The 12,040-nt window shown below is 50.6% G+C and overlaps 1 protein-coding gene across 5 annotated transcripts in view; it reads left to right on the forward strand.

The window, feature by feature from the left end:
• Window positions 1-2,895: 2,895 nt before the first annotated feature.
• Window positions 2,896-12,040, forward strand: part of LOC105480658 (peptidylprolyl isomerase like 2) — a 28,176-nt gene continuing 19,031 nt past the window's right edge. For all 5 annotated transcript variants that reach the window (XM_071080059.1, XM_071080061.1, XM_071080058.1 and 2 more), the window contains exons 1-5: window positions 2,896-3,033; window positions 6,185-6,234; window positions 7,452-7,497; window positions 7,883-7,945; window positions 9,413-9,464. In XM_071080059.1, coding sequence (XP_070936160.1) covers window positions 3,002-3,033; window positions 6,185-6,234; window positions 7,452-7,497; window positions 7,883-7,945; window positions 9,413-9,464 — 243 coding nt within the window. In that variant the 5' untranslated portion in view covers window positions 2,896-3,001. The remainder of the gene's footprint in view (window positions 3,034-6,184; window positions 6,235-7,451; window positions 7,498-7,882; window positions 7,946-9,412; window positions 9,465-12,040) is intronic.

Below are 12,040 nucleotides of genomic sequence, written 5' to 3' on the forward strand. Positions count from 1 at the left end.
TGGGACTGCAGGTGTCTGCCGCCACACCCAGCTAATTTTTGTATTTTTAGTAGAGACGGGGTTTCACCGTGTTAGCCAGGATAGTCTCCATCTCCTGACATCATGATCCACCCGCCTCGGCCTCCCAAAGTGGTGGGATTACAGGCGTGACCCACCGTGCCCAGCAGAAAATCCTGTACTTTCAAGGCTATAGGAAGATACTCATTTTAGCTATGGAAATCTTACCAGATTGGCTTTTTTGGTTGTTTTTGAGACAGTTTCACTCCTGTTGCCCAGGCTAGAGTGCAATGGCGCCATCTTGGCTCACTGCAACCTCCCCCTCCCAAGTTCAAGTGATTCTCTTGCCTCAGCCTCTCGAGTATCTGGGATTACAGGCACCCGCCACCACGCCTGGCTAATTTTTTTTTTCTTAGATGGGGTTTCATCATGTTGGCCAGGATGGTCCTGATCTCCGTCTCAAAAAATAATAATCAATCTTCAATTTCACCAATAACAACAGATGCAAAATACTCCATCAAATGGGTGGAACATCATTTACTCAACTGTTTTTTCTTTTTTTTTTTTCTGAGATGGAGTCTCACTCTGTCGCCCAGGCTGGAGTGTACTGACGCATCTCCGTTCACTGCAAGCTCCGCTTCTCAGGTTCATGCCTTTCTCCTGCCTCAGCCTCCTGAGTAGTTGGAACTACAGGTGCCCGCCACCACGCCCGGATAATTTTTTGTATTTCTAGTAGAGGGAGGGTTTCACCCTGTTAGCCAGGATGGTCTCCATCTCCTGACCTCGTGATCCACCCGCCTTGGCCTCCCAAAACTCTGGGATTACAGGCGTGAGCGACCGTGCCCGGCCTCAACTGTTCTTGCTTGTTGAAATATTTCTCCAATGGGGTCAATTTTTAGGTTATTGGTGCATTGTATTTTCTGACTGAGTCATCATGGTGCATCACCACAAATGGGTTATTTTTAATTGGTTTGTATTTATTTGTTTGCTCACTTATTTAGAGACAGAGTTTTGCTCTGTTGCCAAGGCTGGAGTGCAGTGGCACGATCTCGGTTCACTGCAACCTCCGCCTCCCGGGTTCAAGCGATTACCATGCCTCAGCCTCCTAAGGAGCTGGGATCACAGGCACATGCCACCATGCCCAGCTAATTTTTGTATTTTTAGTAGAGATGGGGTTTCACCATGTTGGCCAGACTGGTCTTGAACTTCTGTCCTCAGGTGATCCACCTGCCTCAGCCTCCCAAAATGCTGGAATTACAGGCATGAGCCACTGCATCCGGCCTTAATTGGTTTTTAAACTTCTACAAATGCAGACCATGTTCCATGGAAAAAAGTTCACAATACAGAAGTGAATACAGAAAATACGAGTCCACTGCTGCTATGAGTTTCATGTGTACCCTTCCAAATGTTTTGTCTCTGCACACAAACACACACACATACACACATTAAAATTTTAACCCAAGTACGAGTCACATTGCACGTTCTTCTCAGCAACTTGCTTTTTTCCATAAATAAAACACTGAGATGTCTTTACTTCTTGGGATATCTACTTCATTCCTTTAAGCAGTTCCAAAATAGTCCACTGCATGGCTGTACCAGGGGTCGTTTAGCTGTGTTCTCATAGACATTTGTTTCCAGTTTTTTTTTTCTTTGAGACAGAGTCTTGCTCTGTCACCCCAGGCTGGAGTACAATGGCACAATCTTGGCTCACTGCAACCTCTGCCTCCTGGGTTCAAGTGATTCTCACTGCCTCAACCTCCTGAGTAGCTGGAACTACAGGCACCCGCCACCACACCCGGCTAATTTTTGTATTTTTAGTAGAGACAGGGTTTTGCAATGTTGGCCAGGCTAGTCTTGAACTCCTGACCTCAAGTGATCCGCTTGCCTCAGCCTCTCCAAGTGCCGGGATTACAGGTGTGAGCCACCACGCCCGTCCAGACATGTTAAATTTGAGATCAGCGGCTACCCAAGTGGAGATCAGGAACCTGGAGTACTGGTGACTTAGTATTGGGAGTCATGGGATATAAATGACGTTTAAAATTAGGAGCCTAGGCAACATTACCCCGGGCCTGAGTGTAGTTGGGGGCCCAAGGTACTGTTCTGACCCAAGGCAAGAGTCTGGCAGAAGAGAAGGAAGGGATCAGGCAGGGTTTTGGACCTCTAGGCTTGATGGCCACCTGCTGCTGGGCCTCCAAGGGGCCTGGAGGCGGTGCGGACGGAATATGCAGAGAGAATGAGAAGTGAGCGAGTAGAACGAGGGTGGTACATGGCTTTGAAGGAGTCGGCCACGGAGGCGGGAAAGGATGGGGTGGAGGCTCATGAGACTTGAAGCTCTAGGAGGACATTGAAAAAGACCTGAGTGCTGGCCGGGCGCGGAGGCTCAGGCCTGTAATCCCAGCACTTTGGGAGGCCAAGGCGGGAGGACTGCTTGAGCTCAAGAGCTCCAGACCAGCCTGGGCAAAATAGTAAGAGCTTGTCTCTACAAAAAATTAACATATTAGCCGGGTGTGGTGGCGCGTGCCCGTAGCTACTCGGGAGGCTGAGGTGGGAGAATCGCTTGAGCCTGGGAGGTCGAGGCTGTAGTGAGCTGTGATTGCGCCACTGCACTCCAACCTGGGCGACAGAGCGAGATCCTGTCTCGAAAATAAAATAAGACCTGAGAACCCAGTATGGGAATGGCCCTGAGCCGTGGCTGAGGGGGGTAGGCGAGGCGGTCGGGAGAGACCCTTCGAGAAGATGGGGCTTCGAGGCTGAGGGAGCTCTGCCCCGAGAAGGCGCCAGCGAGACACAACACACCTAGCTAGGACCCCATACTGGGCAGGCGATCCTTCCGAGCATGCGCACCTGGCGCTAGCGAACCACAATTCCCAGCACGCCAAGCGCCTGTTTCCGGGGCGAGCCGCGGAACCCGGAAGTGGTCACGAAACTCGGCCGTGGCTCCATGGTCTGAGTGGTCAGCGGTTGCTTTTTCGTGCTAGGTAGTTGCCGCCGCCGCCGCGCCGCCATGGGGAAGCGACAGCACCAGAAGGACAAGATGTAAGTTGAGCCGCAGTCGGGAGTGGCGCTCCGCTCTGCCTCAGTAAACCGCCTGTCCCGCCCTGCTCGCCGCTCGCCTTCCCTCTCAGCTGGTCCCCAGAGCCCAGCCCAAAAGTCACTTCCTCCCGGAAGCTGCCGCCGTCTCTCCAGTCAGGGTAATGACCCTCGGGCCGCCGCGCTCTCCCAGGGGGCCGCGGCTCCGAAGACGTCAGCTGCGGGCTCGAGCGCAGCCCGGTCTTCCTTTACTCTAGTTCTGCCCGGACAGTGCCCCGTCTGCTCGCGAGCTTTGCCCCTGTAGTCTCTCTCTCTTCCGTACTTAGCGTCTGGCTGTGTTCTGGTTCATGCCTATCAGCCTGCACACGTGCTGCAGAGCCTTCCTATTTAAAGCAAACCAGGCCCGGCGCGGTGGCTCACCTGTAATCCCAGCACTTTGGGAGGCTGAGGCGGGCGGATCACCTGAGGTCAGGAGTTCAAGACCAGCCTGGCCACCATGATGAAACCCCGTCTCTACCCAAAACACAAAAATTAGCGGGGCGTGGTGGCGGGCGCCTGTAATCCTAGCTACTCGGGAGGCTGAGGCAGGAGAATCGCTTGAACCCGGGAGGCGGAGATTGCCGTGAGCCGAGATCGTGTCACTGCACTCCAGCCTGGGCGACAGAGCCAGACTCTGTCTCAAAAATAATAAATAAAATAAAACAAAAAAATCCGCCTATGCCCCGTGCCCCGCGTTCCCCTCCTGCTGCCGCCGTGATTTCAGAACAAGTTAGAGACCCGTGGCTTCATGCTGTTTTCTGAGTCTCTTGAAACCACTCAAGTCAGAATTTCGATCCCAGAACTGCCCCTTGTCAGGTTGCCAGCGACTTCTTGTTGCTAACTCTAGTATTCAATCCTCAGTCCTCGTGTTTTTTTTGAGACGGAGTTTCGCTCTTGTTGCCCATGCTGGGGAGTGCAGTGGTGCGATCTCGGCTTTCCGCAACCCCCGCTTCCCAGGTTCAAGCGATTCTCCTGCTTCAGCCTCCGGAATAGCTGGGATTACAGGCCTGTGCCCCCAGGCCCGGCTAATTTTGTATTTTTAGTAGAGAAGGGGGTTTCTCCATGTTGGTCAGGCTGGTCTCGAACTCCGATCTCAGGTGATCCGCCCGCCTTGGCCTCCCAAAGTACTGGGATTATAGGCGAGCCACCGCGCCAGGGCATCCTCAGTCCTCATTTTGTTGGGGTTCTCAACAGTATGTCACACTGTTAACCACTCCCTCCTTCTGAAGCCCTCCTTTGGTATCTGAGATTTCCTGTGCTCTTTGTTTTCCATCGACTTCAGCGGCCTCTCTTTTCCCAGCCTCCTTTCTGGACCCTCCTCCCTTTTCTCAGATCTCATAGGTTTCTTTTCCATAAACATTCTCTGTGAGTGATATAATTTCCCAGTCATCTATAAGCTGCTTTCCCCAGTCTTGTGTAGTTAGTGGCTTACTTGATATCTCCACTGGAGGACTGATAAACATCTCAATTTTTTTTTTTTTGAGATGGAGTCTTGCTGTGTTGCCCAGGCTGGAGTGCAATGGTGCGATCTTGGCTCACTGCAACCTCTACTTCCCAGATTCAAGCGATTCTCCCACCTCCGCCTCCCCAGTAGCTGAGATTATAGGCGCCTGCCACCATGCCCGGCTAATTTTTGTATTTTTAGTAGAGACAGGTTTCACCATGTTGGCCAGGCTGGTATCGAACTCCTGACCTCGGGTGATCCACCCGCCTCTGCCTCCCAAAGTGCTGGGATTACAGGCGTGAGCCACCGTGCCCTCAAATTTAATATGCCTTAAACAGAACTCTTGATTTTCAGCTCCTGAGCCTGCTCCTCCCTGTAAGCTAAAAATAAAATCCTAAATCCCCTTACTGGCTGAGCAGACACCCTTGTGCCTAAGAGAACTCCAGGAAAACCTTAAAACTGAGTTCCTGGCCATGATGCGATGGAGGTCAGCTGTACCTTGTTATATCTTCCTCCCTTTTGTGGCCCAGACACAATAACTGACTGGCATTAACGTTGAAATAGAGATCATAAGGTGCCCGGCGCGGTGGCTCGCACCTGTAATCCCAGCACTTTGGGAGGCTGAGGTGGTGGATCATGAGGTCAGGAGATCGAGACCATCCTGGTTAACATGGTGAAACCCCGTCTCTACTAAAAATACAAAAAAAAAAAAAAAAATTAGCCGAGCGTGGTGGCTAATTTTTAATAAAAATAAAGAAATAGAAATAAGATTGACGAAACAGACTCTTTGTGGCAATAAGATACCAAATTATAAATAGAACCTACAGTCATGCCAGACAACTTCCCTGGTTAAGTTACCCACCCCTACGCCTAAAGAATAAACTATATCCTAACTGCCACAGGGTTTTTTTATTTCTCTATTAGCTAAACAAGCACTGGCGTTCAGATAAGCAATTTTTTTTTTTTTTTTTTTTTTTGAGATGGAGTCTCGTTCTGTTGCCCAGACTGGAGTGCAGTGGTGCAATCTCGGCTCAGTGCAAGCTCTGCCTCCCGGGTTCACGCCATTCTCCTGCCTCAGCCTCCCGAGTAGCTGGGACTACAGGTGCCCACCGCCACACCCAGCTAATTTTTTGTATTTTTAGTAGAGATGGGGTTTCACCGTGTTATCCAGGATGGTCACGATCTCCTGACCTCATGATCCACCAGCCTCGGCCTCCCAAAGTGCTGGGATTACAGTTGTGAACCACCGCGCCCAGCTGGTTTTTTTTTTTTTTTTTTGAGACAAGTCTTACTCTGTCGCCCAGGCTGGAGTATAGTGGTGCAATCTCGGTTCACTGCAACGTCTGCCTCCCAGGTTCAAGCAATTCTCTGCCTCAGCCTCCTGAGTAGCTGGGATTACAAGCACCCACCATCACGCCCAGCGAATTTTTGTAATTTTAGTAGAGACGCGGTTTCACCTTGTTGGCCAGGCTTGTCCCAAACTCCTGACCTCTAGTGATTCACCCACCTCGGGCTCCCAAAGTGTTGGGATTACAGGCATTAACCACCATGCCCGTCCCATGCTTATAGATGTTTAATAAGCATATGCGGAATAAGCAAAGATTACTCACTTCCAAAGACTTTGTTCTCTGTATAAAGGTGGTGGTCATAGCATTATCTTCCTCTCTTCTTCAGGTACATTACTTGTGCTGAATATACTCACTTTTATGGTGGCAAGAAGCCAGGTAAGGCTTGCGGTCTTTCTGTTCCCCGTTGGGGGAGTGGTATTAAGGAACAGTGTCTTCAGGATACAGTGAGCTGTAAAAATAGACAACAAGAACACGGAAACTGTGGTAGACAAATGGGCCGAGGACAGTTCACGAAAGAGAAATATATTCAAGAAAGAAGAACATGCTTCTTCTTAGTGGTGGTTTTTGTAAAATGTAGATTAAAATATTCCCCGATGCTGGGAGCTAAGTAAAAAATAAGTAAATAAAATACAAAATTACATGTACATTTAAATGTTTTTTCTCTATTAAGTTTATAAGGAGGCCGGGCGCGGTGGCTTAAGCCTGTAATCCCAGAACTTTGGGAGGCCGAGATGGGCGGATCACAAGGTCACGAGATCGAGACCATCCTGGCTAACATGGTGAAACCCCGTCTCTACTAAAAATACAAAAAAACGAGCCGGGCGAGGTGGCGGACACCTGTAGTCCCAGCTACTCGGGAGGCTGAGGCAGGAGAATGGCGTAAACCCGGGAGGCGGAGCTTGCAGTGAGCGGAGACCCGGCCACTGCACTCCAGCCTGGGCGACAGAGCGAGACTCCGTCTCAAAAAAAAAAAAAAAAAAGTTTATAAGGAATAAAAAGAATGATAATATTTTCATCTGTCAAAACTATCAAGACTACAATAACAAGAGCACTGTCATAATTTTAATGGGACTAAAAAAGTACGCACTTTTCCCTGTAAGTTCTTTTTCGATGTACCCTGAGTGTTTTGGTTTATATCTATTAAAAGGTTTTTAATCCACAGCAATTGCTGTACTTAAAAATTTGCACAAACTTTTTCTTTTTTTTTATTTTCTTTTTTTTTTTTTGAGACAGAGTATCGCTGTGTCACCCAGGCTGGAGTGCAGTGGCGCAATCTCGGCTCACTGCAAGCTCTGCCTCCCTGGTTCATGCCATTCTCCTGCCTCAGCCTCCCGAGTAGCTGGGACTACAGATGCCTGCCACCATGCCCGGCTATTTTTTTGTATTTTTAGTAGAGACGGGGTTTCACCGTGTTAGCCAGGATGGTCTCGATCTCCTGACCTCATGATCCGCCCATCTTGGCCTCCCAAAGTGCTGGGATTACAGGCATGAGCCACCGCGCCCAGCCATGAACTTTTTCATACGCTGTAACTGAAACACATAGATGAAATACTGCAGAGTAAGATTTCTGTTTTTTGTTTCATTTTAAACAGATCTCCCACAAACAAATTTTCGTCGTTTACCTTTTGACCACTGCAGGTAAGAGTTTTGTGAGTTTACCTTTCCCTTGGAATTGTTCTCTGATGCTCTGATAGTGAATCTGCCCCTTGTGGATGTGGGGTTATGCGTAAAAGTGTGCTTTGAAGATGTGGCTCCTCAGTTCACGTTGGGAGAAGATGCGAAGTCCTCGTCATGATGGTAGGAGCTTACCTTGGTGTTGGATCCTGCTCTGGTCCTTCACCAGGGATGGCACAACCACTACTGTAGTTGGAGGAGAAGGTTGGTGAGAGAGGGAAGTGGCCAGGCTGCCCGGAGAGGGCTCCCTGGGACAGCATCTCAGGAGGTCACCATGCCAGGCTCAGCCAGCCCACATCCTGACCAGGGTACCTGGCAACTCACCAGTAATGACTCCGTCCTTTTTCAGTCTCTCTCTGCAGCCCTTCGTCTACCCAGTCTGTACTCCAGATGGCGTCGTCTTTGATTTGCTGTGAGTTTTTCCTTGAATTTCGATCTAACAAATGTGAGATTCTCAACACCCATTAAGGAAGGGGACCCTTGGGTAGGGCTCTTGGGGACACAGAAGTAACAGCTAGGGCCTTGGGAACATGGCAGCAGTGCTGCTGTGACCCCTAGGCAGGCAGCTCTAGTTGTCAGGTGCTGCTGTCACTGCCTGGAATGGGGTAGACCACCCCACACCCCTCCATGTGGGGGTCCTAGTGTTCTAATTGGACACAGTGATCTGTTTTAGAATGGTAATGAACTGCATATTTTTTACTTTATGAAAGCAGAGCCATAATTATGGCATGTACCTTTTGTGTGCAGTATTTGGAAGCATTATGCCCAGTTTTGCGTTCCAGCATATGCTTCTGTAATTTTTTTCATGTTTCAGTCCCTTTTTTTTTTTTTTTTTAAGACGGAGTCTCACTGTGTCACCCAGGCCAGGCTGGAGTGCGATGGCACGGTCTTGGCTCATTGCAACCTCTGCCTCCCGGGTTCAAGCGATTCTCCTGCCTCAGCCTCCTGAGTAGCTGGGACTACAGGTGTGTGCCACCACCCCTGGATAATTTTTGTATTTTTAGTAGAGACAGGATTTCACCATGTTGGCCAGGATGGTCTCGATTTCTTGACCTTGTTATCCGCCCACGTTGGCCTCCCAGAGTGCTGGGATTACAGGTGTGAGCCACCACTCCTGGCCTAATTTTTAAAATTTTTAGTAGAGGCGGTGGCTGATGCCTGTAATCCCAACACTCTTGAATTCCTGTGCTGAAGCAACCCTTCCACCTCAGCCTCCTGAGTAGCTGAGATTTCAGGCACACGCCACTGTGCCTGGCTTGAAAGTATAGTTTTTGATGCTAGCTTAGTATTTAATTGTACAGATGTATCAACATTTATGACAGGGAGTGGTGGCTTATGTCTGTAGTCCCAGCACTTTGGGAGGCTGAGGCAGGAGGATCTCTTGAACCCAGGAGTTTGAGACCAGCCTGGGCAACATGGTGAGTACCTGTGTCTACAAAAAAGTACAAGAATTAGCCAGCCGTGGTGGTGTGCACCTGTAGTCCCGGCTACTTGGAAGGCTGAGGTGGGAGACTTGCTTGAGGCCCAGGGGTTAGAGGCTGCAGTGAGCCATGATTGAAACACTGCGCTCCAGCCTGAGTGATGAGGCGAAACCTTGTCTCAAAGAAAAAAACCCCAAACCATTTACTTACTCATTTTCACCTGTAGTTTTTGTTGTTCATATATAACTGCAATAATAACTCTGAACATATTTTGAAACCTGTGTATCCACAAATACCCCCAACTTCCTGAGACAAGGTGAGGAGCTCTTCCTGTCCTAAAGTGAAGCAAGACTCCTTCGCAGGCATCTAACCTGGAAGCAGCCCTGCAAGACCACCGTGTTGTTACCAGGTGGCGCCTAAGCACCCCAGTGATGTTTTCTGTTCTCTCTTCCCTTCAGGAACATTGTTCCATGGCTTAAGAGGTACGGGACCAACCCCAGCAATGGAGAGGTAGGTGGCTGTGCAGGAGTTTCAGTGATGCTGGTGAGCGCTGTCCTCTCACCTCTGCTTTTGTTCTGGTGGTTTTCATGAACACGGGAACATGGGAGAGAACCGTTCATGGGACCCAGTGAGGAGGGACAGTCTTCCCCTCCTCTGCCCACACCCATTCCTTTCTGGAAACACTTCCTGCCTGTGCATGTCTTTTCTCGGGCCATATCTGTGATCCAGTATGACCTCATCTGAACTTGATTCTATCTGCAAAGACCTTATATAAACCCTTGATTATATCCAAGGCAGGCCACATTCACAGGTTCCCAGTGAGCATCAGTTTCGGGGGGACATCATGCAGCCTAGTTCTGAGGGAGATCTAGTGTGTTTTACCAGTGACCGTTCCCTTCCTGTTGGACACTTGCATGTATTCCTCCACTTCTTTCCTGTGGCCTGGGGCAAGAGCTCAAACTGCAAGCGAGAAGGAGGGTCAGGACTCAAGGGGGCTCCCTGTGCTGGAGCCGCTGGAAGGGAGCTCCCTGGACAATATGACCCTTCCTACCAGGCCAGCAGGAGAAGCTGGCAGCCCATCTGTGTTGTCTCAGCTCTTCCGGCCCTTGTGATGTTCTGCGGGCTGCAGGGTTCTGGGGACTCTTTCTAGAGGGAGTTGGTGCTCCTCCAAGGCTTCCCTGCTCTCGAATACAAGGGGAACTTGGCCAGGGGACTGGTTTTGAGTGTTCTTGGACCAGCCGCTAAAGCCTGTGGCTTTTCTGTTTCAGATGCTTGGGTAGGGGGCTTGTGGCCTTGCCTCCTTAGGGAGGGCACTCTTCTTCCTTGGTCTGTGTCACTTAAAGACTGTATTTCTGTGATGTCTGCTGCTGGGAGCCACGTTGGATCCCAGGGTCTTCCCCCAAGGTCTGTGCCCCAGCCTGGGAAGTCATCTTCTGTTGCTCTTCTCAGCAGGGGTCCCTGCTGCCTGCCTGTGCCCTGTGTGGCTGGGTGTCTGCCTCTGGGAGCAGCCTGGTGGCGAGGTGGGGGTAGGTGGGGTTTTCCTGTCCGTGGCTGCCCTCGTGGCCTCTGCTGTCCCAGTGGATGCTGTCATTTGGTTGCAGCTGGGGTGCATTTTGCTACTTCGGGTGTTTTGCTTCATAGGTACTCTTTGGGGTTCCCAAACTTGTCGATTGTGCTGGCCCCTGCACCCACAAAGTCTGATCTGGCAGTTAGCCACACTGTTAGGGCTTACATCAGGGAGGTGCCGCCATTTCTTTGTTGCAAGCTGTTCTTTGTTCTTTGTTGGGGTGAGTCTGCAGGAGCACCACACACATCTTTATCCTGTACCTGCACCTCTCCCTTGGCCTGTTCTGGAAGGGACCTTGCTGTGGGCTTGCTTGGCCAGACCTATGGGTGTCAGCAGAGCCTTGCTAGCCAAACCTCCGAAGAGAGTTCCTGGGCCAAGGGCTGGCTGGCCCATGTGACTTTTGGAGCCTCAGGAGGAGCCTGTTGTGTTAGGGAATCTCTCTGCTCAGGTCTTGTGTCTGAATAGGGACCCTGCTGGCCCACCGGTGGTCTCCTCCACACCTGTAGTGATGTGGGGAGGTGGGGGTAGTTGAATGACAAAGGAAGGAACAGAGGTGGTTGGAGGAGCAGATGTGGTCAGTTGGGCTGGCCAGCAGCAGACAGGGCCCACGGAGGGCGGGGAGGGCAGCACAAGGACCTGCTGCTAGCTTACAGCCCAGCCCCAGGAGCCTCCCCCTACATCTCCCCTGCGCCTGGGTGGGCATAGCTGGTCCCAGCCCACACCAGGTGGCATCAGCTGCTGGGTTGTGACCCTGAGTGAGGTGCTCCCCAGCGGCACATAGCTCTGCCTCCCTTCCAGGGTCTCCCCACAGCCCCGCCCCCAGCAGTTCCTGCCTCTGGTTGTCCAGACTTTGTTTTATGGGAGAGTTTCCTGTGGAAGAGCTGCACTGCAGACACACCACGGAAACCGAGAACATTACCCGCCACCTGGGATGGGGGAAATAAGAAAAAAGAAAAAACATCCAGAAACAGAAAAATAGAGAGTCCCACCTTCCCAGCACAACCATTCTTAGCATTAGGGTGTATTTCTTACTTTCTCCCCACTTTCAGTGTTTTGTTTTTCTTAAATATTCATATGACAGAGCACTTTGGGAGGCCAAGGCAGGCAGATCATGAGGCCTGGTGTGGTGGCGTGTGCCTGTAGTCCTAGCTACTCGGGAGGCTGAGGCAGGAGAATCACTTGAACCAGGGAGTCGGAGGTTGCAGTGAGCTGAGATTGTGCTCCAGCTTGGTGACAGAGACTCCGTCTCAAAAAAAAAAAAAAAAAATTCATATAACAGAATAATAAGGTGGAACCGTGTGTCCCCCCCCACTCTAGCTGAAGAAATATGTTCACTTTTTTTTTTTTTTTTTTTTTTTTTGAGACTGAATCTCACTCTGTCGCCCAGGCTGGAGTGCAGTGGCCGGATCTCAGCTCACTGCAAGCTCCGCCTCCCGGGTTTACGCCATTCTCCTGCCTCAGCCTCCCGAGTAGCTGGGACTACAGACGCCCGCCACTGCGCCCGGCTAGTTTTTTGTAT

Source organism: Macaca nemestrina, chromosome 15, assembly GCF_043159975.1.
Source record: "Macaca nemestrina isolate mMacNem1 chromosome 15, mMacNem.hap1, whole genome shotgun sequence".
NCBI classification, from domain to species: domain Eukaryota; kingdom Metazoa; phylum Chordata; class Mammalia; order Primates; family Cercopithecidae; genus Macaca; species Macaca nemestrina.